General features: G+C 39.4%; 3 protein-coding genes across 3 annotated transcripts; all 3 read left to right on the forward strand.

The window, feature by feature from the left end:
* Nucleotides 1-2,086: 2,086 nt before the first annotated feature.
* LOC112574929 lies at nt 2,087-4,664 on the forward strand. The gene is made up of 5 exons (XM_025256311.1): nt 2,087-2,224; nt 2,466-2,596; nt 3,073-3,209; nt 3,435-3,612; nt 4,076-4,664. The coding sequence occupies exons 1-5, from the start codon at nt 2,100-2,102 to the stop codon at nt 4,303-4,305; spliced, it is 801 nt and encodes a 266-aa protein (XP_025112096.1). The 5' UTR covers nt 2,087-2,099; the 3' UTR covers nt 4,306-4,664.
* Nucleotides 4,665-6,216: 1,552 nt separating this feature from the next.
* On the forward strand, nt 6,217-9,965 carry LOC112574919 (probable S-adenosylmethionine-dependent methyltransferase At5g38780). The gene is made up of 8 exons (XM_025256296.1): nt 6,217-6,572; nt 6,672-6,770; nt 7,009-7,107; nt 7,247-7,385; nt 7,763-7,893; nt 8,279-8,460; nt 8,985-9,165; nt 9,445-9,965. The coding sequence occupies exons 1-8, from the start codon at nt 6,254-6,256 to the stop codon at nt 9,672-9,674; spliced, it is 1,380 nt and encodes a 459-aa protein (XP_025112081.1). The 5' UTR covers nt 6,217-6,253; the 3' UTR covers nt 9,675-9,965.
* A 2,643-nt stretch (nt 9,966-12,608) lies between these two features.
* Nucleotides 12,609-21,492, forward strand: LOC112575794 (farnesoic acid carboxyl-O-methyltransferase-like). Its single transcript, XM_025257817.1, has 7 exons — nt 12,609-12,702; nt 12,928-13,026; nt 13,138-13,276; nt 17,725-17,855; nt 18,838-19,019; nt 19,751-19,931; nt 21,398-21,492. Exons 1-7 carry the CDS (start codon nt 12,609-12,611, stop codon nt 21,490-21,492), a joined length of 921 nt encoding a protein of 306 aa, XP_025113602.1.
* The last annotated feature ends 1,272 nt before the right edge of the window (nt 21,493-22,764 follow it).

Below are 22,764 nucleotides of genomic sequence, written 5' to 3' on the forward strand. Positions count from 1 at the left end.
AATACTTCTGGCAGCCGGGCTCTGGTTACTATGGTGAAAGTCTCGGAAGAGTAAACAAATCTGCGACTGACTTTTGTGACGAGTTTGTTTTATCTCATATAGGTATGTAATTATTAAGTAGAGATTTTTATTAAATATAAATGTGAAGACATGTATATATATATATATAAATTTGTGTAACATGTTTTCTCCCAAATGAGATACGAATGACAGATGACCTGGAGTTAGCTTGGTCTGCACGTTGGGAAAACGTCTTTAAACAGGTTTTCATGTCCTTATTTTCAGGGTGGTTATACCTGTGTGAACACTAGCTTCTCTTGCGGTAAACTCACGGTAACACAAATAAAAAAAGAGGTTTTTGCTGAAGAATAAAAATATCTATCAACATGTAGCAGGAGAGCTTGGTGAAGGCAGGGTGTACCGCTGACAGTGCTTTCTTCTATTCATCCAGTTCCCTTTACTTGGAGAGAGAGAGGGACGAGTGTACCTGAAGCTGGTGACGTAGCATCCAATATCATGTTAACACATAGCGGGTTATATGAGGTCCCTGTAGGTCATTCCTTCACCTTTTGAGTATTTCGAGTACGGGAAAAGTGGTTTTGCACCGTGTACGTGTTCTGGTCGTCTCTCTATTCGCTCGCGTGTCTTAAAATGCTCTTTACTCTTTAGGTCTCCTTATCTTGAGTGCAGTTAAGGCATCACTGCTCCATGTAGGTCCGTTGGCTAATCCCACCTATTTTGTTTTCCTTATTTACAGTGGGAGAAAGTGCAGCGTCGGTGATCTGGTCCACCACGAAGTGGCTCACGAACCTAGAAATCCCTTATATAGATATATTAGAAGAGGTAACCCATCCGTGGAGTATGAGCTAGAACTACAGTATAAAATTCTCCTTTGGGAACTTCCATCCTCTTCCATGGGACAACAGATGTGACTGATTGGCTCTAGGGCTTCGATGGTTCGATTACAGTTGTAAAAAAAAGCGGATCACTCCATAACTCTAATTACCACATGATCAAATCAAAAACGTTTTAATAATTACTCTATTTTGTAGGTGCATTCGTTAAAAAAGAAATGTACATAGACTCCCTTTGCCACTGCCTCACTTTGGTTTGTGCAATTGTGTATAATTCTTTCAAATGATTTGTAATCCGTTATATTTTTTAACCTGATGAATATGAGATGTCAGGGAAAGTAAATAGCCGAATGGTTATAGGTCCAAACCCGATGGACTGAGAAAATACACAATGACTAATATCTCGAGCTTTTCATGCACATAATGTAGTGTAGGGTCTTCTCTTGGCTATTAGCATTGGAGGACAACTTCAGTCTTTCAATGTTGTTTTTTGCAAACATTATCTTAATATTATAGCTACAATAAAATATAAAAAATCAAGGTTCAGATCCTCTCTCAGGACACTGTTTCTGTCTGTCACAAACGCTTGCAGGGCTTGGCGTCGAAGGTATCCTCCGGATTTTCTGGTTTCCTCCCCCTAACTTTCTGCTACACAGCGAAATCACCTCTCAAGGTGGAAACACTTTCCTACTAAATACACCATCTTTGATAATTAAGAAATAGTTTTGCAACATTTTAATTTTATTCTTTTCTAGATTTAGCGCCAGCGCCATCACCAAAAGGAGTGTTCACCATTGGTGACTATGGTACCTGCGATGGGTCAGTGTCTTTGCATCTTGTAAACAAGATCATCGGCAAGTACCAGAAATAGTAGAATTTAACTTTAGTCGCTAGTCGATAAAGTTTTCGTAATCAAAGATAAAAGCGAAAATTGGATGCTTGTGAAGAATGACTGATAACTAGCAAATGATGACTAAGCATTTTGAATCGGCTTATTCATTCGTGTAATTCACGGTTGATTATTGTTTCAGAACATTTAAGAAAGAAACATGGACCCGACCTGAAGATTCAAGTAGTTTACCAAGACCAACCCCATAATGACTACAATAGTCTTTTCAAAACAGTTTATGGTAATCTTTTTGTATACATCTCTCACGTAATGTTAATACAATATAAAGAATTCTCAGTAAGGACAGAATAACCTATTTTTAAACTCTTTTCTGTCATTTAGACAAAGCATCATACATGTCCAAGTTCACCAACGTGTTCCCTTTGGTTTGTGGCACTAATTTCTACAAGCAGTGTGTTCCTGATGACACATGTGACATTATTGTTTCTACTTTCGCCACACACTACCTTAGTGAAGACAGGTGAGCTAAACAAACTGATGCTCATTACAAAACAAAATAAAAGCAGTTCATTTCAAAGTATAACCATGTTAGTTTGAGTAAAAATAATTGTCATTCCCCCAATTACCTAGCATTTATTTAGCTTTAAAGTCATTTTATTTCATAAATATTTACTATTTAGAAATGTATTTTTTAATTCATCATATTAAAACATCTTGAACCATTTCTACATAATAATATAAATACTATAACTGTGGTTCAGTCATGTGAGATGTTCCAATACAATGTTCCCCTGGCGGTCAACATCAGAAGAAGAGGTGCAAGCTCATCACGAGGCTGCAGCACGTGACTGGCAGACGTTCCTCCTCCTCAGAGCAGCAGAACTCAAACAGGGTGGGTGTCGGGATGTGTGACAGGTGTCTCCTTTAGTGATGAGATATAGAGAGGGGTGGTGATAAAAATATGATATCCAATTGAAATTATAAATGATAATGATACCAATGTGATTAGAACCTCAGGCTAATTTGTTCTCAGCTGTGATAACGACGCTGTCAGATGGGCCATGCCACCCATAACTCTGGGTTAATGTCATGATGATGATAATGACGATTATAAAAGTTGTGATGATGATGATGCTGTAATGGTTTCAACAATCACTCCTTGACATGAAAAGTTACAGTTAGGGTCGACATAATAATTAATGTATGCTGTGTAGTGGTCGTGTCCATGTGAAAGCTTTATGAAATGAAGATACCACAATAATAATTAAATCAGTAACTAAAAAAATAGAACATCATTAAGATACTAAAACAGATAATTAAAATAGCTAAAACCTTTTTTAATTGAAAAGTCCTTTTCGTGTTCTGCAGGTGGTCTTCTCTTTGTGTTAATGCCGGCTAAAAGCACAGCCAATGTCTCTTGTACACGAAAGGAAACTGCGAAGGACATTTGGACTAATTTTGATTTGCTGTGGAACGAATTCTACGCAAAGGGCTTAATAACAAGAGTAAGTAAAACATAAACCACTAAAACATTTCTTCTATTGAGCTTTAATTTAATTTAATTTAAGGTTTGACAATGATAAACATCCTAAGAAGTATATATATATATAATTACAAACCACATTTTTTGACGAGGAATCAAACGATGCTGACAGTTGGAAACACTCTTTAGAGTGCCAGCCATTTCTGAGATTGAGTGAAAACATAACTATATATATATATCGTTACAGGAGGAGTTCCAGTCATGCACTATTGCGATGGCACTTCGGACTTTACAGGAAATAAAAGCTCCTTTCGAGAATGCCATTCTCCCAGTTCCACAAGCTGGTCTGAATTTGTTGAAGGAACCTGAAGAGTTGATCACCTCTTGTTATGCCAAAACAATGTGGCGACAAAACCTGAAGACACGTGAGTATACAATATTTGTACATTATCTACTTTTCTTACTTTACACCTGTAGTGGAGCAGTCTGTGAGAGACTGACATAATATATATATATCAGACTATAATTTATGAGAAAGGGAGGTTCTACTACCACAGACTGCTAAACGGTGTTGAAAAGATTGTTCATATGATCGGAGCTAACAAAGTGCTCACAAATCATATGAAGAGACTCATCTCTGACGAGAACGATAATCCCTTCAATGTTACAAGATTTTTCTTTAGGTTTGCCACATGCTGTGTTATTAATATTTTAAGAACATTTATATTTAACATTTTTAGCTATGTCCGTTTATAAAACTTCGCGGTCTTTGTATTTCAAAACATAGGCAAAACTTGTACCATTAAGTATTTATATTTTAATGATGATAAAAGTTCAGTTGTAGATTAATTAATGTTTGTGTTTTAATAGAGTAACATTTTTTTATAGATGGCGTTGACGACAAAAATCTGTTTGCTCGCCTCCTCGCAAAGGGGTTTAGTGTTGTGATAAATGGAACCTTACGGAACACCTTCAGGAACACACGGAGTGCTGAGGAACAGTCGGAGATATTAAAAGACTACTATGAATGTTTCACTCAAAAACTGGCATTGGCGAACCCAGAGACTTTCCAGAGTGAACTTTTTGTCAGCAGACTTGTTGCGCAGAAGTTAAAATAGTTTCTTTGCTTTACTCGTGTATAGCAGACCAACCGAGTCCCCGATGTCTGCTATATACTTCTTTTGTAATAAATCAAATGTGTCAGTGTCCTTTGTGGAATTTTTGCATTGTTCTTTCTTCTTTGTGTAGTGATCTTTTTGCTGATGTTTTGCATTTTTTTATTTTAGCTTTCCTTTATTTATGTTTCTGTACATGGATAACGCGGTATTGACATTTTATTGTCACTCGAGAAACAAACGAATTCAAACTTCTTGTTGTTGTTGTTGTTGTTGTTGTTGTTGTTGTTGTTGTTGTTGTTGTTGTTGTTTACTGTCGTCAGGTGCAGCCTGGCCACAGTGTTTTGAAGAAAAAAAGAAATAAAGGTATATTTCTTTGCTGTCAAAACCAACCTTCGTGATCTTTTATTCCTGAGTGAGTCAGGAGTGCATGCTAACACCCTCTTACACAATTTTTACACGCCAAGGACCTTTTAACATTCTCACTAGTCGACATTTCTTCAGGCCTATTAAGCACCAACACGACATTCACCTTTACAGGTCACGTGTTTTCTTAACGGTCGTGCCTACCTAGAAGTTGCGGATGAGTCCTGACTGTAGCGACTAGACCCTGGGTAGACTGACCTTGTGGTGTGAATGAACCTCATAAATACGAGGCCATGGAGGGTATATCCAATGGTGCATTTGCACTGAACCACTCAGGTATTTTTAACACGATCTGTCAACAGAAAGTTCATCTCTTTCTTCTTTTCTTTTGATATTTTTTCCTCTATTTACTTTCCTTTGTTTCTGCCATAAGCATTTTCATTCGCCATTTGGGTGTAAAGTGAACGAAAAACAGATAAAAGTTGGGAGATGGCGAGCGATTTTCTTGTGAATGTGGGTGCGAGTGTGAAGAGTTGGCCCATGTCAATACACCCCATGTCGACTGAAAAGTTACCGCGACCTTTCTCAACCATCCGTGACACATTGTAAGCACATATAGCATATTCGAACCCCAACTGTTCAATGCAGAAGAGAGACGAAGACTGCGCTCGGAATCCTCCGGAAAATACCGGACAGGGCCGAAGATCATTCCTTCTAAAGTTTTCTTGCACGAGGCAGTTACGGTCTGGTCTTCACACCCAGAGCACTCCACCCTGCGTTCAGACTGCGAATGACAGTGGGTGCGACAAGTGCGATATTCTATACCCGATCTACGGTGAGTGGTCTATGAAAACAGTTCTTAAATTTCTCCTTTCGTAGAAGAATAGATGCTTCGTTAACGACCGATCAGTCGATGAAATTTTGCATCCGGTTGTCAATATTGATGAGTTTACAGTTTAGTCTTGAGTTTGCAGCAGCATATACAAAGATTTGTTTTGACCAACCAGGTGACTGGCTTTATTCGTTTCCCCATGTACCTTGTCACACTCGTTATTATATCGTTTTTCAAGGACTTGCTCATAGTGCACAAAGGTCAGCTCTTTGCTTTACATTGGCAGTGAACTGAGTGGTTTTCTTTGTCAAGTTAAATCATTCCCCTTCGTAACCATTTCATTAACTTATAAACCAGGTGTCCCATGGTTTGTGGCAGGAGAGCCTGAGGGAGTAGAGCAAAGAATACCAGGTGTACAGGGCACAAACACCTGTAATTATCAGCTGTGATCAACCTCTTTTCCGCTCGTCTCGTAATAATGCCACTCCCTACCTTGTAAACCCCTCTCCCATATATACTCACGTCCTTATTCCTCTACTCCACAAAAGAAACATGTTTTAAAAGCAAAAGTAACATCAAAAATAGTAATAAGGGCGAATAAGCACAGCTTGTATACTTGTAGAACACATTATGTAAACACGATCTCAGACGCAATTTTTTTACTTTAGCAGCTTTTGCTTTCCTGTTGCAGACAGCAGACGAGTTTCACAAGCTCCTTGAACATTCCCTGTGAGTGGAGAGGTTCAGTGCAGTATGTGGCTCTCTTCACACCTGAACGGCGCTGGTAAGATGCTGAAGACTGTGCTCCCCCGTCTTGTGACCACGACTGCCGCTTGTCGCCCGCCATGTCTACATCTGACGTCACTGTCATCTCTACCGTCAAGGAAGAGGTCGTCAGATGGCGCTGCTACGTCAACGATGAGAAGAGAGATGTCTGGAGATGTAGCAGGTGCCGAGACACCTTCCTTTCAATACTTCTGGCAGCCTGGTTCTGGCTTCTATGGCGAAAATCTCGGAAGAATGACACAACCTGCGGCTGACATTTGTGAAGAAATCATTCTATCTCATATTGGTACGTGAGTTTAACAAACATCGAATGATGATGATTGATGATTGATGATGATGCCCACTTTTCTATTATTATGTATGATATATATTTTTTATCTTCTAGACGCCGTGCCGGTGCCTTCACCAAAAGGCGTGTTCACCATTGGTGACTATGGAACGTGTGATGGGTCAGTGTCTCTACGACTGATCCATAATATCATCGGTAAGTAAAGAAGCAGCGCAAAGGGGAACGAGAGCAGTAACTGTCATCATTAATCTATGATATTATATTTATGCAAATTATGTCCTTTCCTTCGATGTCTAGAAAGACTATTATATTTGTAAAACAAACAGAAAGAGAATAATAATTAAGCATGACTAGTGACAAAGAACTAATAAATACTTGTCTTTGTAGTATTATTAAATAAACAGACTAATACGACGATTATTTATTGCTTCAGACCACTTGCGAAACAAACATGGACCCGATCTGAAGATTCAGGTGTTGTACGAAGATCACGCATCCAACGACTTCAACAGTCTCTTCAAAACTATTTACGGTAATTGTATTTATAGGGGGAGCGCTGAGTCTCTCGTCACTTCTCGTCACGTCTACAAATTTAACAGATGACTTCCCTTTTATCTAACATTCTCAATTTTTCTAGCAATTTAACGGACGATATTTTGTCTCTCTGGAAGGTCAAACCTCGTACATGACCAAGTTCACCAACGTGTTCCCTCTGGTATGTGGCACTAATTTCTACAAGCAGTGTGTACCTGACAACACCTGCGACATCATCATGTCCTCATTCGCCGCGATGTATTTGAATAAGGAAAGGTGGGTCGGACAATGAAGCCTAAAGACAAAAAGCCCAAAACAACTGATGTTCAAAATATAAAACCATGTTCGATCAAATACTATATTGTATTTCCACTCTCTCTCTCTCTCTCTCTCTCTCTCTCTCTCTCTCTCTCTCTCTCTCTGTAAATTAGTTATAATCATTATTTTGTATCGATGTTTACATGGATACCTAGTGTTCTTTATGTAATCGTCATCTTTATTTAATAACCGTTGACTATTTAAGAAATGTTCACTGAAAGGTGTGTCGCATTATTTCTCTTTGTTCTGTTAAAGGTTCTCACACAAGCAGTAGATTAAGAAACGTTGTTGAAGACTAATGTATACTTGATAATGTGAATGAAATCACTGTTTAGTCAAGTGAGATGCTCCAATACAATTTTGCCCTGGCGGTCGACATCAGAAGAGGAGCTGAAAAGTATCCGCGAGGTGGCAGCACGTGACTGGCAGACGTTCCTCCTCCTGAGAGCAGCTGAACTCAAACCAGGTGAGTAGGTGGAAGTTAGACATTTGTCTGTAATCCTTCTGAAAGTGAGTGAAGAAAAGAAATACGAAGATGATGGTGATGAATGATGAGGATGATGATGATTATTATTATTCACTTGTTATGATGACGCTTTTGAGGGAGTGATTATAATATCAAACAATGACAGGAAGAGTAACTTTTAAAATGTGTGTACTAAACTGTGTGGACGTTAATAACAGTAACTGTGTCCAGACGATTGTAATGACATTGTGACTGAAGCCAAAACTATAATGTTGATATAGGTGATAAGGATGGCGATTATGAAACATGTATTACATCATCGATTCAATCTAACAAACTCCACAATAATTCAAAGCAGCTATGTAAAAATGCATTTTTTCCCCAGGTGGACTTCTTTTTGATGCTCAGACTGCTAAACTCCTGGGAAGCAACCCTCCACAGACGCGGTCTTTGACCTACCCTCTCTCTGAAAGCGACACTGGAACAAGACAAGATAGCTCTCAAGATATTTGGACTTCTTTTGATTTGAGTTGGGAGGAATTATACGCAGAAGGAATAATTACAAAAGTGAATAAAACATACAATAATAAACTGATTCTTAATTTTACACTTTTGCCGTGTAACGGTAACTATAACTATTCGATAAACACAATTTGCTTACCTTGAACCAATCTGTTCGTGGTTTTAGTCCAGTCAACCGTGTCTGAAACAGCTTTCATTAAGCGATGTTCCAAACCAAATCATTGTATCTAAGGACAATTAAGACAAAAAATTGCAGATTTTCAGTTCTCGATGGAGTTTTCTATTTGTCCAGTCAGTTCAGACTAGGCCTCTTCTGAAGGCACTGTGTCCCCAAAACCTCGATGTAGAAACTAGATTGGTCAAAGGTCATTTATCAAGAGATACTATTATATACCTATTAATGATTGTATTAAATTGAAAGATTATCTTGTTATGGAAGAGGCCTCGCTTAAGCAGTACTAAAAAATATCTCAATCTCTCGATGTCTAGTTGTATAAAGAATCAGAAATATTTAGAACTGTGAAGGAAGAAATCAAGATTGACATTCACCTTTACAATTTATTTCTTAGGAGGAGTTCCAGTCGTGCACTCTTCCACTGATGTTTCGGACTTTACAGGAAGTAAAAGTTCCTTTCGAGAATGCCGCCATGTCCCCCGTCCGACAGGCTGGTCTCAACTTGATAAAGGACCCACAAGAGTTTGTCACTTATTGTCCTGTCAAAACACTGTGGCGACAAAAGCTACAGACTGGTCAGTGTAAACTAAATTTCATGTTATCCTTTTTTTTATTTTTATTTTTTATTTGTTTTGCCTTGTCTCTGGAAAGATTACTGAGTGAAATTTTCTATTAATTTTGGATTTAAATAAAATAGAGGTAAGCATTTTATTTATAATAAAATTAAATTAAAGACCAGCAATACTGTAAGGACTGAAACTAAGGTCAAATCATCTTTTGACGAGAACAAACATTTGTGTTGTATTGTCTGTAAATGTTTACTCATTTGTTGAGGGGTGCATATATTTTTGCAGATGGCGTTGACGACAGAATGATGTTTGCTCAACTTCTCGCAAAGGCATTTGGTGTTGTGTTAGATGGGACTTTGAGGAACACTTTGAGAAACACACGACCTGCTGAGGAACACTTACCCATAATCCAACGCCTCCAGCAGAAGTTCATTCAAAGAGTCGCTGCCTTGAACCCAGAGACTTTCAAAAGTGAAATTGCTGTGAGAATCCTTGCTGCACAGAAGTCAAAATGACTGGCAATAAAATAGCTTTCAATAAAATACCCTTAAAACTTCCTTCTAACTGTTGTGTCCAGACATTAGCAGTTTTATTCAGATGAACAAGTGTAATTGCAACATGTTATCAACACTTTTTTTTAGTAATATAACAGTGCATTGTTTAAAAAATTGTAAACTTAGTGGCTTTGAGAAAAGTTTTTAAATTACGAAGAAGGTTTCCGCAGGACAGATACAGAAAAATACATCGTAGTTAGGATTTTTATTATTATTATTTTTTTACGTTATTTTGTTTTGTTTAGTAAACAGTGGCAGACTCTTACAGGCAAATCATTTTGTTTATTTGTGTGAAAGAACACATAATTGTCTGACCCCGCAAGTGTGTTCGAAAGGGAGTGAGCGAGAGACACTACACGGTGTCGTGACACAAACCAACCGTAAGGTGATCGACAAGAGAAGGAAACTGAAAAGCTAATAAAAACACTTTCAATTTTTAAAAACTGGTAAAGAAGAAGACAAGCAAATTATCTAACAACAAGGAGCTACAAGAGCTTCCTCTCGTATAAAAAGAAGAGCTTAAAACCCATCCCATTAACAACAATAGAACCCCAAAACCTCATGACAGTTGTGCCGAGATGTTTGTTGTTTAATCGGGTAAAGGGGCGTAGACATGGTTCGTGGGTGCAGAATTAACTGTAGAAACCATACAGCCCTTGTCGACAGACACCATTGCCGCCACCTTTCTCAACATATACGAAGATTTGTTTTGACCAACCATACGACTGGCTTTATTCGTGTCCCCATGTACCTTGTCACCTTTGTTATCATATCGCTCGTCAAGGAGTCGCTCAATGTGAACAAAGGTCAGCTCGTGGCTTTCCATGGGCTGTTAGCTGAGTGGTTTTCTTTGTCAATCATTCCCTTTCGTAATCCTTTTCCCTACCTTATAAATCACGTGCCCCAAGGTACGCGGCAGGACAACCTGAGGGAGTAGAGCAAAGAATACCAGCTGCACAGGACACAAACACCTGTAATTAGCAGCTGCGAGTAACCTCGTTTTCACGCGTCTCATAATACTACCCCTCACTACATTGTAAACCCCTCTATACAATTACTCACGTGCTTATTCCTCAACTACGTGAAAAAAATACCTGCTTGTAACAGCAAAAGTAACATCAAAAATAGTAACAGGGATGAATCAGCGAAGCTTGTTTACATGTACATCGCAATACGTAGTAGCATAATATCATTAGCAAGTTTTTACTTGAGCAGCTTTTGCTTTCTGTTGCAGACAGCAGACGAGTTTCACAAACCCGTTGAGCATTCCCTGTGAAGTGGTTCAGTGCAGTAGTTCGCTCTGTTCACACCTGAAGGGCGCTGGTAGGATGCTGAAGACTGTGCTCCCCCGTCTTGTGACCACGACTGCCGCTTGTCGCCCGCCATGTCTACATCTGACGTCACTGTCATCTCTACCGTCAGGGAAGAGGTCGTCAGATGGCGCTGCTACGTCAACGATGCGAAGAGAGATGTCTGGAGATGTAGCAGGTGCCGAGACACCTTCTTTTCAATACAGGTAGTCCTCGACTTACGACGGGGATCCGTTCTTAACGCGGCGTCGTAAACCGAATTTCGACGTAAGTCGGATCATACGTTCATACAGTACTGTACCATAATAACAGCACAATACTGCAAACACTTAGCCTATCCAAACACCTATCCTAACACAGCAACCTACATAATTATCAATCAACATAAGTACAGTACAATATTGTGCAGTACAGTACGCTTTGTTGTCACTGTCGCTGTCATAGGAGCAGATCCTGTCACGTGTTCAAGGATGCGATCTTTATCCTTGATAATCGTAGCGACAGTCGAGCGACTAAGTCCTAATGACCTGGCAATTTCTGTTGCTATTTCCCCCTTCTCAGATTGCTTTATGATATCCACTTTCACCTCCATGGTGATGGCCTTCCTTTTCTTTGATGCACTGTTATCAGATGAGTCTACTTTCGCTAAACCTCGTAAGTCGGAATGAGCGTCGTAACCACGAAACGACGTAACTCGAGACCGTCGTAACCCGAGGACTACCTGTACTTCTGGCAGCCTGGTTCTGGCTTCTACGGCGAAAATCTCGGAAGACTGACACAACCTTCGGCTGACATTTGTGAAGAAATTGTTTTATCTCATATCGGTACGTGAGTGATTTTATCTAAATATTTTTAATATCGGTAGACTGATTTTTAAAAAGTGACTATGGGACATGCCGCCAATTTATACACATTATTTCTTACTACGTCAGCAGCATAGTGCCGTGTGTGTGTGTGTGTTTGTGTGTAGGGCACCAACATAGTTCAAGAAAGATTATAGAAAGCACATCTTTGACATAAAATACCCAAGCAGCACAGGAAGATTGGGGACACATGTGACCTATGTCACAAACTTGCTGTGTCGCCTGTAGAATTTATTTATGGAACTCTAGCCGAATGATTTTCATGTAGGCATGAAAGTTTCGGATCACTTGTAACTCGTTTCATTTTTATTGTTGCCTTTCAGTATAGACCATCGGAGTGCAGATAGTATTAAATTTTTTCTTCTGCATTGTTATTTGTATTGTAACAATTCAAAACGCAACTGGAAGCATTCAACGGGGATCTCAGTACATTCGTATTGTTAGTAAAAACAACTGAGTGGCTAACAGACAGACCTCTAACAATTCACTTTGATCACCGGAAAGTGTGTGTTGCACATTTTCTCTTCTTAAGCTTTTCCAATACAAATATAAAACAAGGAAATAATTTATTTAAAAACACAGACATTTCACATATTGTCTATAAATCATGTTTTATGTCTGTGTACTTATCAAAAAACAATTTTTGTGGAATTTATTAAGTACTGAGCAGTATTCAACGAAACGGAATAGCCTGCTGTTGATTTTTCTATCTACTAGACGCCATGCCGGTGCCTTCACCAAAAGGCGTGTTCACCATCGGTGACTATGGAACGTGCGATGGGTCGGTGTCTCTACGACTGATACACAAGGTCATCGGTAAGTAAAGAAGCGGATCAGAGGGGAATGAGAGCAGTAATTGTCATCAATAGTCGATGGTATTTTATTTATGAAATCATGTTTTTTTGATTCCTATATTTGTAAAACAAACAGATAGAGAACATTACTTAAGAAGGACTGGTGACGAAGAACTGACAAATAAATACTTGTCTTTGTCGTGTTACTAAATTAACAGACTAATACGACGATTATTTATTGCTTCAGACCACTTGCGAAGCAAACATGGACCCGATCTGAAGATTCAGGTGTTGTACGAAGATCACGCATCCAACGACTACAACAGTCTCTTCAAAACTATTTACGGTAATTGTATTCATAGGGAGCGCACTAAGTCTCTCGTCACTTCTCTGTTATCTAACATTCTCAAATTTTTCTACAAATTTAACAGACGATATTATTTTGTTTCTCTGGTAGGTCAAACCTCGTACATGACCAAGTTCACCAACGTGTTCCCCCTGGTATGTGGCAATAATTTCTACAAACAGTGTGTACCTGACAACACCTGTGACATCATCATGTCATCATTCGCCACGATGTATTTGAGTAACGAGAGGTGGGTCATACAGAGCAGCATTTCATTAAAAAAAACGTGAAAAAGTCCAGATCAACTGATGTCTATTGCCGTGATACAGCCCTAGTTGCTGGCACGGAATTAAACACAAATAAACAAACAAACTGATGTCTAAAATATATAACCATGTTTGATCACATACGATATTTTATTTCCTCTCTATCTCTCTGTCTCCTCCTCTCTTTCTTTCTCTCTTTCTCTTTCTTTCTCTTTTTCTCTTTCTCTATTTCTCTAAGTTAGTTATTACTATTACTTTGTATCGATGTTAACATGAATACCTATTGCTCTTTATGTAAAAGTCACCTTTATTCTGATGATGACGTATGAAGATGGCGGATGGGTGGTAACTACTTGATTTTCGGTCCTGCCTGATGGGTCATTGCTGCTTACCGAGGCTTCGCTGTCACCTTTAATTTGTAGTGTGCCTGGCTGCAACAGCTTGGTTGTGCTGCTCTTTCACTCTGGTGACCTCGGTTTTGGTTCTGTTATGTGGGAGTGGTTCAGTGGTGACCGTTCTGTGCAGATTCATCTTTACCTTCGTTCAGTGGATTGTTTGTCGTCGTTCTGCTTTAGACCGATCATGTGTGAATATATGTGATATACTGATATACTGATCTGCGAGTGAATTTTCTCGGAGTGTGGTGCCTGCAGACGGTGGTTGTGGATATGTGGTCTTATTTTCCTTTATTAACATTTATTTTTGTTTGTACTTCAGTACCTCGTCCACAGCGTTTCTACGTCAGAGTACATTGTCGTCACTGCTGACATCACCATATGACGGAGTAAAACATCGAAATGTAACACTGACCCACTTCAGGCTGAGCTTGTGCTGTGTATATCACTACCTGGTTATTGGCAATTGTTGCCCTTTCCGTCCATCCGTCCATACTTAATATAATTAATTACACCGTATACGTCACAGAAGAGGCGCTTCCCACGGGGCGACTCGGACGCGTGTGTTCAGCTGGCATAGTTTTACGTTTGTTCACCTGTTTTCAGCCTGCTGTAGGGGACTATTTTTTTCGGTTTGGAAGTTTTATGACAGAATTCAGGATGCGTGCTGTGTTGCTGCTGGACGCTTGGTGGTTGGTGGCAGTTGTTTTCTGTGCATTCAAAGTTGGTGTTGTTGCTGGCATACCGGGTCAACATGGCAACCGATATCAAGACACTCAATCGACATACTTCTCACGTGAGATCATACTTCTTCTTCGCTCGCCTTCTGTTGACCTTCCGCCCCCTCGATTCGACTCCTTCCTGCGGAATGATTCCCGATTCTTCCACCAACTTTCAATCATCTGCACACATCAGACGCAAGCGTGGTCAGAGAGGAGGCCTACGACGGAGGTTGCGGCGTAACATCACCAATTCCCCCCCTCCCTAGTATCGTCCTCGCCAACACGCGCTCCATCAGGCCTAAGCCACCTAACTACAACTTGATGAGTTTGCTGCTAATGTTGCATTTATGCGAGAGTTTAGAGATGCTTGTCTGCTGTGTATTTCTGAGACCTGGTTTGATGACAAGATCAGTGATGATAGTGTTTTTCTTGATGGTTTTGGTGTGCCGTATCGCTGCGATAGAGACCCTGTAGCCACGGGCAAGCATCATGGCGGCGGTGTGTGTGTGTTCGTCAGTGAGCGTTACTGTAGCAGGGCTAATGTGACTGTACGAAAGAGACATTGCTCGCCTGATGTGGAATTGATCTCTCTGTCACTTAGGCCCAAGTATCTGCCACGTGAGTTTGGCCAGGTGTGTATCACTGTTGTGTATGCGCACCCGAAAGCGAACTTGTCACGCGCCGCCACGGAGATCGCCGAAGTTGTCCGATCGCTACAGACGCTTAGCCCAGATGCTCCTAACTTTGTACTTGGTGATTTTAATAACTGTGATTTACGATCTGCTCTGCCTGCTTTCAAACAATATGTAACTTGTACTACCCGTCTTGACTGTCAACCCGATCGTTGCTACGGCAACATACCCAATGCATTCAAATCCATCCGGCTCCCTAAAATCGGTCAGTCCGATCACAACGCTGTACATCTTATTCCTGCTACAAACCGATAGTTCAAACTAACCCCATTGTTACGCGTACTGTTCAAATCTGGTCTCACGATTCTGTTGAGCGGTTGCAGGGTTGCTTTGAATGCACCGACTGGAATGTTTTTCTGGATTCTGCTGATGATGTCCATACTGCCACCGATGTTATTTCTGATTATATTGGTTTTTGTAAAGACATGATTATCCCAAGGAAAGTAGTGAAAATTTACCCAAACAACAAACCCTGGATTACTAGGCAACTGAAAAACACTATAAACGCTAAGAAGGTTGCATTTCAGACAGGCGATAGAATAGATAGAAAGCGGGTACAGAAAAAGCTGAGGGGAGAAATTAGAAAAGCCAAGTTAGATTATAAAGGAAAGGTAGAGAAACAGTTTGAGGGTGGGAACATGAGGGATGCATGGAAAGGCCTGAAAATATTGACGGGTCAAAATCACCCGCTGACCAGTGCCTTCTCCATGTCCTTGGAAGAAAGAGTAGATTATGCAACAAACTGAATGAATTTTATTGTCGCTTGAGAGGATGATGTTGGGAGGAGTTATTTAATGTGATTTCTGAATTGGAGAAGAGAGTAGGGGAGGAGCAGCATGGGAGCGAACTGGATGACTTTGTGATTGAGGAAAATGCTGTTTTATCCCTTTTTAGACGGGTGAATGTGTGGAAGGCATGTGGCCCTGATAATATTTGTGGAAGAGTGTTGAAAAAACTGTGCGACTCAGCTGTCTAGTGTTTTTACTCAGTTGTTCTCTGGTCGGTAAAGTGAGTACTGTACCAAATATCTGGAAAAAATCCATCATTTGTTCCTGTTCCTAAAACCAGAAACCCGATTGAACTAAATGATTACAGGCCCGTGGCATTGACCTCTATTGTTATGAAATGCTTCGAACGCATCATCCTTCGCACACTTCTCTCACAGACACAACAACACCTCGATCCCTTTCAATTTGCATACAAACAGCACAGATCCACTGACGATGCCACACTCACTCTTCTGCACAATGCATACTCTCACTTAGACAGGTCTGGCTCCTATGTACACATTCTTTTCATTGATTTTTCTTCTGCATTTAATACTATACAGCCTTATCTGTTAGCTCTGAAAGTTCTTAAACTTGATGTCAGCCCCAAACTCATCCTATGGGTTGTTAACTTTCTGGTAAAACGTTCCCAGACAGTCTGTTTCCAGCATGCACTCTCCTCTTCCAGAAATACATCTGTTGGGAGCCCTCAGTACATGTCTCTCGCCTGTAATCTTCACCCTCTATACCAATGACTGTCGTGCACTGATTCATCTCTCTTGATTAAATACTCTGATGATACTGCTCTCCTAGACCTCTCAAACTCACACTCTGTCTATGTTGATGCAGTAGATAAATTTCATAACTGGTTGCAAAGAAAACTATCTTGATCTAAATGTAAAGAAAACAAAAGAGCTGGTGATTTTGATTTCAGACGCAAGAGCACTGTTATCCCTGACCTCTACATTGATGTGCCAGTTGAACGTGTTGATCAGTACAAATATTTAGGAACTGTGATTGACGACAAACTCACTTTTAACACCAATACTGAGGTTATTCATAAGAAATGTCAATCTCGATTGTACTGTCTACAAAAACTCCGTTCCTGATGTCAACAAAAAGTTTTAAGTGCTTTTTATAGATGTTTTCTTGAGTCTGTGTGACATTTGGATTTTATGTTGGTATGGAGGATTGAGGGCTAGTAATAGGAATGTGTTAGATAGAGTTGTGAGTGTGAGTGGGAAGGTGATTGGGGAGAAGCAGGAGTGTCTGAGTGAGTTGTATGCGAGCGAGTAGTACGGAAAGCGAGAGCGATTGCGAAAAGATAGTACACATGTTTTAGCTCAATATTATAACCTTCTTCCGTCCAAGAGACGTTTTATTGTACCAGAGCTCCACTGCCGGTCTCGGAATAGTTTTATACACAAGTCTGTTGTATTACTGAATAAGTGTTGGAAGGATTGTGAGTGTGAGGGTGTGGGTGTGTGGTTTTGGGAATTATAGTTTTAGTGTCTTATTTAGTCGGTATTTACATGACTGTAGTGTTTGTGTGAGATTTGATAGTTTGAGTGGAATTAAGTTGTTATTAAGTTTTTATTATAAGTTTTATTATCAGCCAGTTGTTTTACCACGTCTTTTAATTTCTCCTAGTGAGATAATAAAGTTAAATTGAATTGAATTGAATTGAATTGAATTATTTAATAAACGTTTACTTACTATTTTAGAAATGTTCACTGAAAGGTGTGTCACATTATTTCTATTTGTTCCGTGTAAAGATTCTCACACAAGCAGTAGATTAACAACCGTTGTTAAAATTAATGTATACTCGATACTGTGAATGAAATCACTGTGTTTAGTTACGTCAGATGCTCCAATACAATGTTCCCCTGGCGGTCGACATCACAAGAGGAGTTGCGCGCTCACCGCGAGGCTGCAGCACGTGACTGGCAGACGTTCCTCCTCCACAGAGCAGCAGAACTCAAACCAGGTGAGTAGGTGGAAGTTACGTGTCTGTTATCATTCGGATTGTTATGTGCAGAGAGGGAGTGAAGAAAAGAAAGAAGCTGAGATGTGGTATTTCTCGTGATGTCTCGTGTCCAATGGTGTCTTGTTCCTGACGTCTTGTGTGTGTCGTTTGTCCCACGTCACTTGAAGCAGAAAATGACGTCATATATAAGAGAAAAGCAGTTGCTCTCAAAATGGCCAACTAAGTGGGAAAACAACCGTCTTCGTCCGCCATCTTCTTTATAACTCTCTCAGTGACAGTCCTCTGAACTTGTGCCTCTTCGATTCGATTCATCTATAAATCTCTTCATCATCATCCTCGTGTGTGTGTGTGTAATACGTCATGCCTACGGAAGGTAAGTGTACGCTCGTCAATTACAATGCTGCTATTGGGATATGATGAGAATGATGATGAGGAGGAGGATGGATGGATGATGAGGATTGGTGATGATGAGGGGTGGATGGATGATGGTGGATGATGATGACGTATGTGCCACTGTATGACGCAATGGTGAATATGACTCAAAATGTTCTGATGACACAATGACAGGAAGGGTAACGTTCAGTATGGGTGTGATAAACTGTGTAGACCAGACCTGGGCAAAGGCCGGCCCGCGGGCCGGATCCGGACCGCCTCCTGTCTCTGACCGGCCCGCCTCCTGGCGAAGGGATAGTATATATACTATATATACAGTATTGGGTAAAACTGAGTTAACTATACAAGTCCGGCCCTCTACAACCATCCCAATTTCTCATGCGGCCCCTTGGGAAAATTAATTGCTCACCCCTGGTGTAGACGTTAATAGCAGTAGCTGTGTCCATAACATTGTGACTAACGACAGGACAATAATGTTAAAACAGGTGAGTAGGATGGCGATTATGAAACATGCGTTACATCATCAACATAATAAAATAAACTCAACAATATTTGGAAGAAGCTATACGTTTTATATGTTGTTCTCCAGGTGGACTTCTTTTCGATGCTCACTCTGCTAGACTCCTGGGGAGCAACCCTCCACAGACTCGCACTTTGACCTACCCTCTCTCTGAAAACGGCAATGGAGCGGGAGAAGAAACCGCCCAAGATATTTGGACTTGTTTTGATTTGAGCTGGCAGGAATTATACGCAGAAGGATTAATTACAAAAGTGAATGAAACATGCAATATTACAATTATTCTTATTTTTACATTTGTGCCAGGTAACAGTAACTGAAAGTTTAGATACTGCATTGAACACAATTAGATTACCTTGAACCAATCTATTTCTGTTATTAGTCTGGTCATCAGTCGTGTCTGAAACTGGCTTCGCTTAGCGATGTTCAAAACCAAATCAGTGTATATTTCCAAGAAACATTAAGACAAAAAAATTGCAGGTTTTCAGTTGTGGATGGAGTTTTCTATTTGTCCAGATCAGTTCAGACTAAGAGCCCTCCTGAAGTAACTGTGTCCCCAAACACTCGATGTTTGAGTAGAACCTAAATAGGTCCAAAGTCATTTATCAGGAGACACCTTTATACATATGTACCCTATAATGATTGTATTGAATTGAGATTGAGATTAAGATTATCACAGGAAAAGCTAGGGAAAAGTGAGAATAATGAAAACAAGAAACCTTTGACAACGGCAGACACGATGTAGAGTAAAGTACTACTTCTATCGAAGTAATCTTCACGAATCTTTCGAATTCTAATAATCTCTTAGAAATATTTAGGATAAAAATAAACTCAATAATGTCTTGTTATGGAAGAGGTTTCGTTTCTACAATACTGAGAAGTATTATAACTTTCTCGATGTATGGTTGTATAAAGAATCAGAAATATTAATAATTGTGAAGGAAGAGATCAAGATTGACATTGACTCTTTCAATTTATTTTTTAGGAGGAGTTCCAGTCGTGCACTCTTCGAGCGACACTCCGGACTTTACAGGAACTAAAAGCTCCTTTCGAGAATGCCGCCATGTCTCCAGTCCCACAGGCTGGTCTTAACTTGTTAAAGGAACCACAAGAGTTTCTCACTTATTGTCCTGTCAAGACACTATGGCGACAAAAGCTACAGACTGGTCAGTGTAAACTAAATTTAATGTTATCTCATTTTTTACCTGACAAACATACAAAGATTACTGCGTGAAAATTGTGAATTAAAATAGTAAAATACAAAATGTACAGTAAGAAATTTCACTGTATACAGTTTTTCACGAACTGGTAAAAATGAAATATATGTGTGTTTATTAAAGACCAGCCTGAACGGTTTGCGTTTTTTTATATTTTCATATTTTTTTGCGATATTAATAAGTTTTGAAACTAAGCTCAAATCGTCTTTTGACGAGAACAAAGATTTATGTGTTGTATTGTCTGTGAATATTTACTCATTTGTTGAGGGGTGCATGTATTTTTGCAGAAGGCGTTACGACAGAGATGATGTTGCTCAACTTCTCGCAAAGCATTTTATTTGTGTTGGATCGACTTTGAGGAACACTTGAGAAAACACACGACCTGCTGAGAACACTTACCCCATAATCCAACGCCTCCAGCAGACGTTCATTCAAAGAGTTGCTGCCTTGAACCCAGAGACTTTCAAAAGTGAAATTGTTGTGAGAATCCTCTCTGCACAGAAGTCAAAATGACTAACTGGCAAATGTATAATACATTCTTATACTTTGCTCAGTTTCTGAAGCCACGTTTTGTCACTATTTTTAGAAACATATTTTGACGATCACGGCGCACACTAAATAAAATTGAGTACTTTTTTATCTTGCAACTGAAATTTAAATGTTCTTTGAAACTTTAAAGGTACAGTACATTAAACTGGGTGCTGATATTATAGGAATTAGACGCAGTTCCATTCATGAGAAACCCGTAACTTAACAATCATTTTGACTTTCACTGCTATTTTGACGATATCTTTTTTGCTATTCACTGACAATTGGCTATTCTGGGTTCATATCTCGTTCCTTCTCTGCGTGTGGTACCCGTGATGTAACTGCTGTCTCCATGTTGTCTACACAATCTCTAATTGAAGCAGCTGAGGCCGACTCACGAAGTCCTGTGCAGATTTCTGAGATGAATTTCAACATAATGTCGTGTAGAGTCACATATGAAAATGAAAAGATAAATCGGCTGGTCTTCAAAAGCCACGAACCAAATTTACTTTCCGTGCCAAGGTCCATGCGTGAGACAACAATGTCTGCAAATTGATGACTATGAAACTTTGCTACAAACCCTTTGATTATGGAGTAAAACTACTGTAGTATTAACGGTTCAAAATATAGTCTAAACAGAATCGCAAACATTAAAGCAAAAGTAGCTTTTAGTAAAAAGAAGCCCTGTTCAGTGCTTTAAACAACCGACGCAAATAAAATCATTTTGTAGCTAAAATGGATACTGGTCTACACAAAGTGAACACAAAGTTCCTGTGGCTGTATCTTGAATGAAGAAGAAGATAAATAAATGACTGGAAACTCCTTAAATTTTCTACTAAACTGTATACGTACTGCTTGTCGCTTATCCAGTGGATGGCACCGTGCAGATGATGACGTCACAAGAGTGCTAAGCAGCACCCAGCTTGTAGAATTCAGTGCCGCAGGTCAGAATGAAGACTTTGTCCATTTTCGACAGGAATGAGTCTCCATCTTCCACAATGGAAACAAAATTGTTTTCCGTAATTTAACGTGGTCGTTATCATCTATTGTATACGTTTTTATTTTTTGTTTTCATGCAGTAAAACTTTCATCACAATATGTCTTTTTAAATCAATACAAGTATGTTTGCCAGGATGACACAAGCTTCAAACTACCGTAAATAGTTTTAAAGAGGCTGTTGAAGTCGTTTTTCTCACGGTCTTCATAAAGCACCAGGATGTTCAGGAAAAATAATTGTAAAAAGAGAGTGCAACATCAATCTGTAACTAATTTAATTTTGGTTATTTGACAAGTTTAAAGTAATAAACATTTTACTAGCTCGTGAAAAACTGTATACAGCATAGTTCTTTACATTTTCTGTTCTGCTATTTTAATTCAAAATTTTCAAGTAAAACTCATTCCAGAGAATAGTGTTTTTCAGGTAAAAAAAAAATACTAGATTACATGAAATTTAGTTTACACTGACCGACCTGTAACTTTTGTCATCACAATGTGCAACCATAACCAGAACTTATAACCAAATATCAGATCAGGTAACTTAATAAATCAATATCTAAACCTTTTAAAAAAAAATAAACAAAGAAGGTGGCAAACCATACAAATATGCCAGGTTTATAAAGACAAAATTAATATCAAAAAGAAAACTGAAGATCCTTTATCAATATAAACTGATATAGTACCTAGAGCTAAAAAGAAGTCTAGACATACGGGATCTTGTAACCAGTACAATACACCAACACAAGTGTAATTGCAACATGTTGGCAACAATGTTTTTATTAATATAACGGTGCGTTGTTTAGAAATTGTAGACTTAGTGACTTTGAGAAAAGTTTTAAAATTACAAAGGTTTCTGCAGGACAGATACAGAAAAACATCGTAGGTAGTGTTGTGTGTTTGTGTGTGTTGTGTTGTTGTTGTTGTTGTTGTTTTGTGTTGTTGTTGTTGTTGTTGTTTACGTTATTTTTGTTTTGTTTAGGCCGTTAAACGTGGCAGGACTCTTACAGGCAAATCATTTTGTTTATTTGTTTTGAAAGAACACATAATTGTCTGACCCCGCAAGTGTGTTCGAAAGGGAGTGAGTGAGACACTACACGGTGTCGTGGCACAAACCCAACCGTGGTGATCTCTGAGTCAGCAGTGAATGCCTCCACACCCTCTTACACAATTTTTACAGGCCAAGGACCTTTTAACACTCACTGGTCGACCTTTCTTCTGACCTATTAAGCACCTACACGACATTCTCCTTCGCAGGTCA

This window comes from Pomacea canaliculata, linkage group LG11 (genome assembly GCF_003073045.1).
Source record: "Pomacea canaliculata isolate SZHN2017 linkage group LG11, ASM307304v1, whole genome shotgun sequence".
NCBI lineage: Eukaryota > Metazoa > Mollusca > Gastropoda > Architaenioglossa > Ampullariidae > Pomacea > Pomacea canaliculata.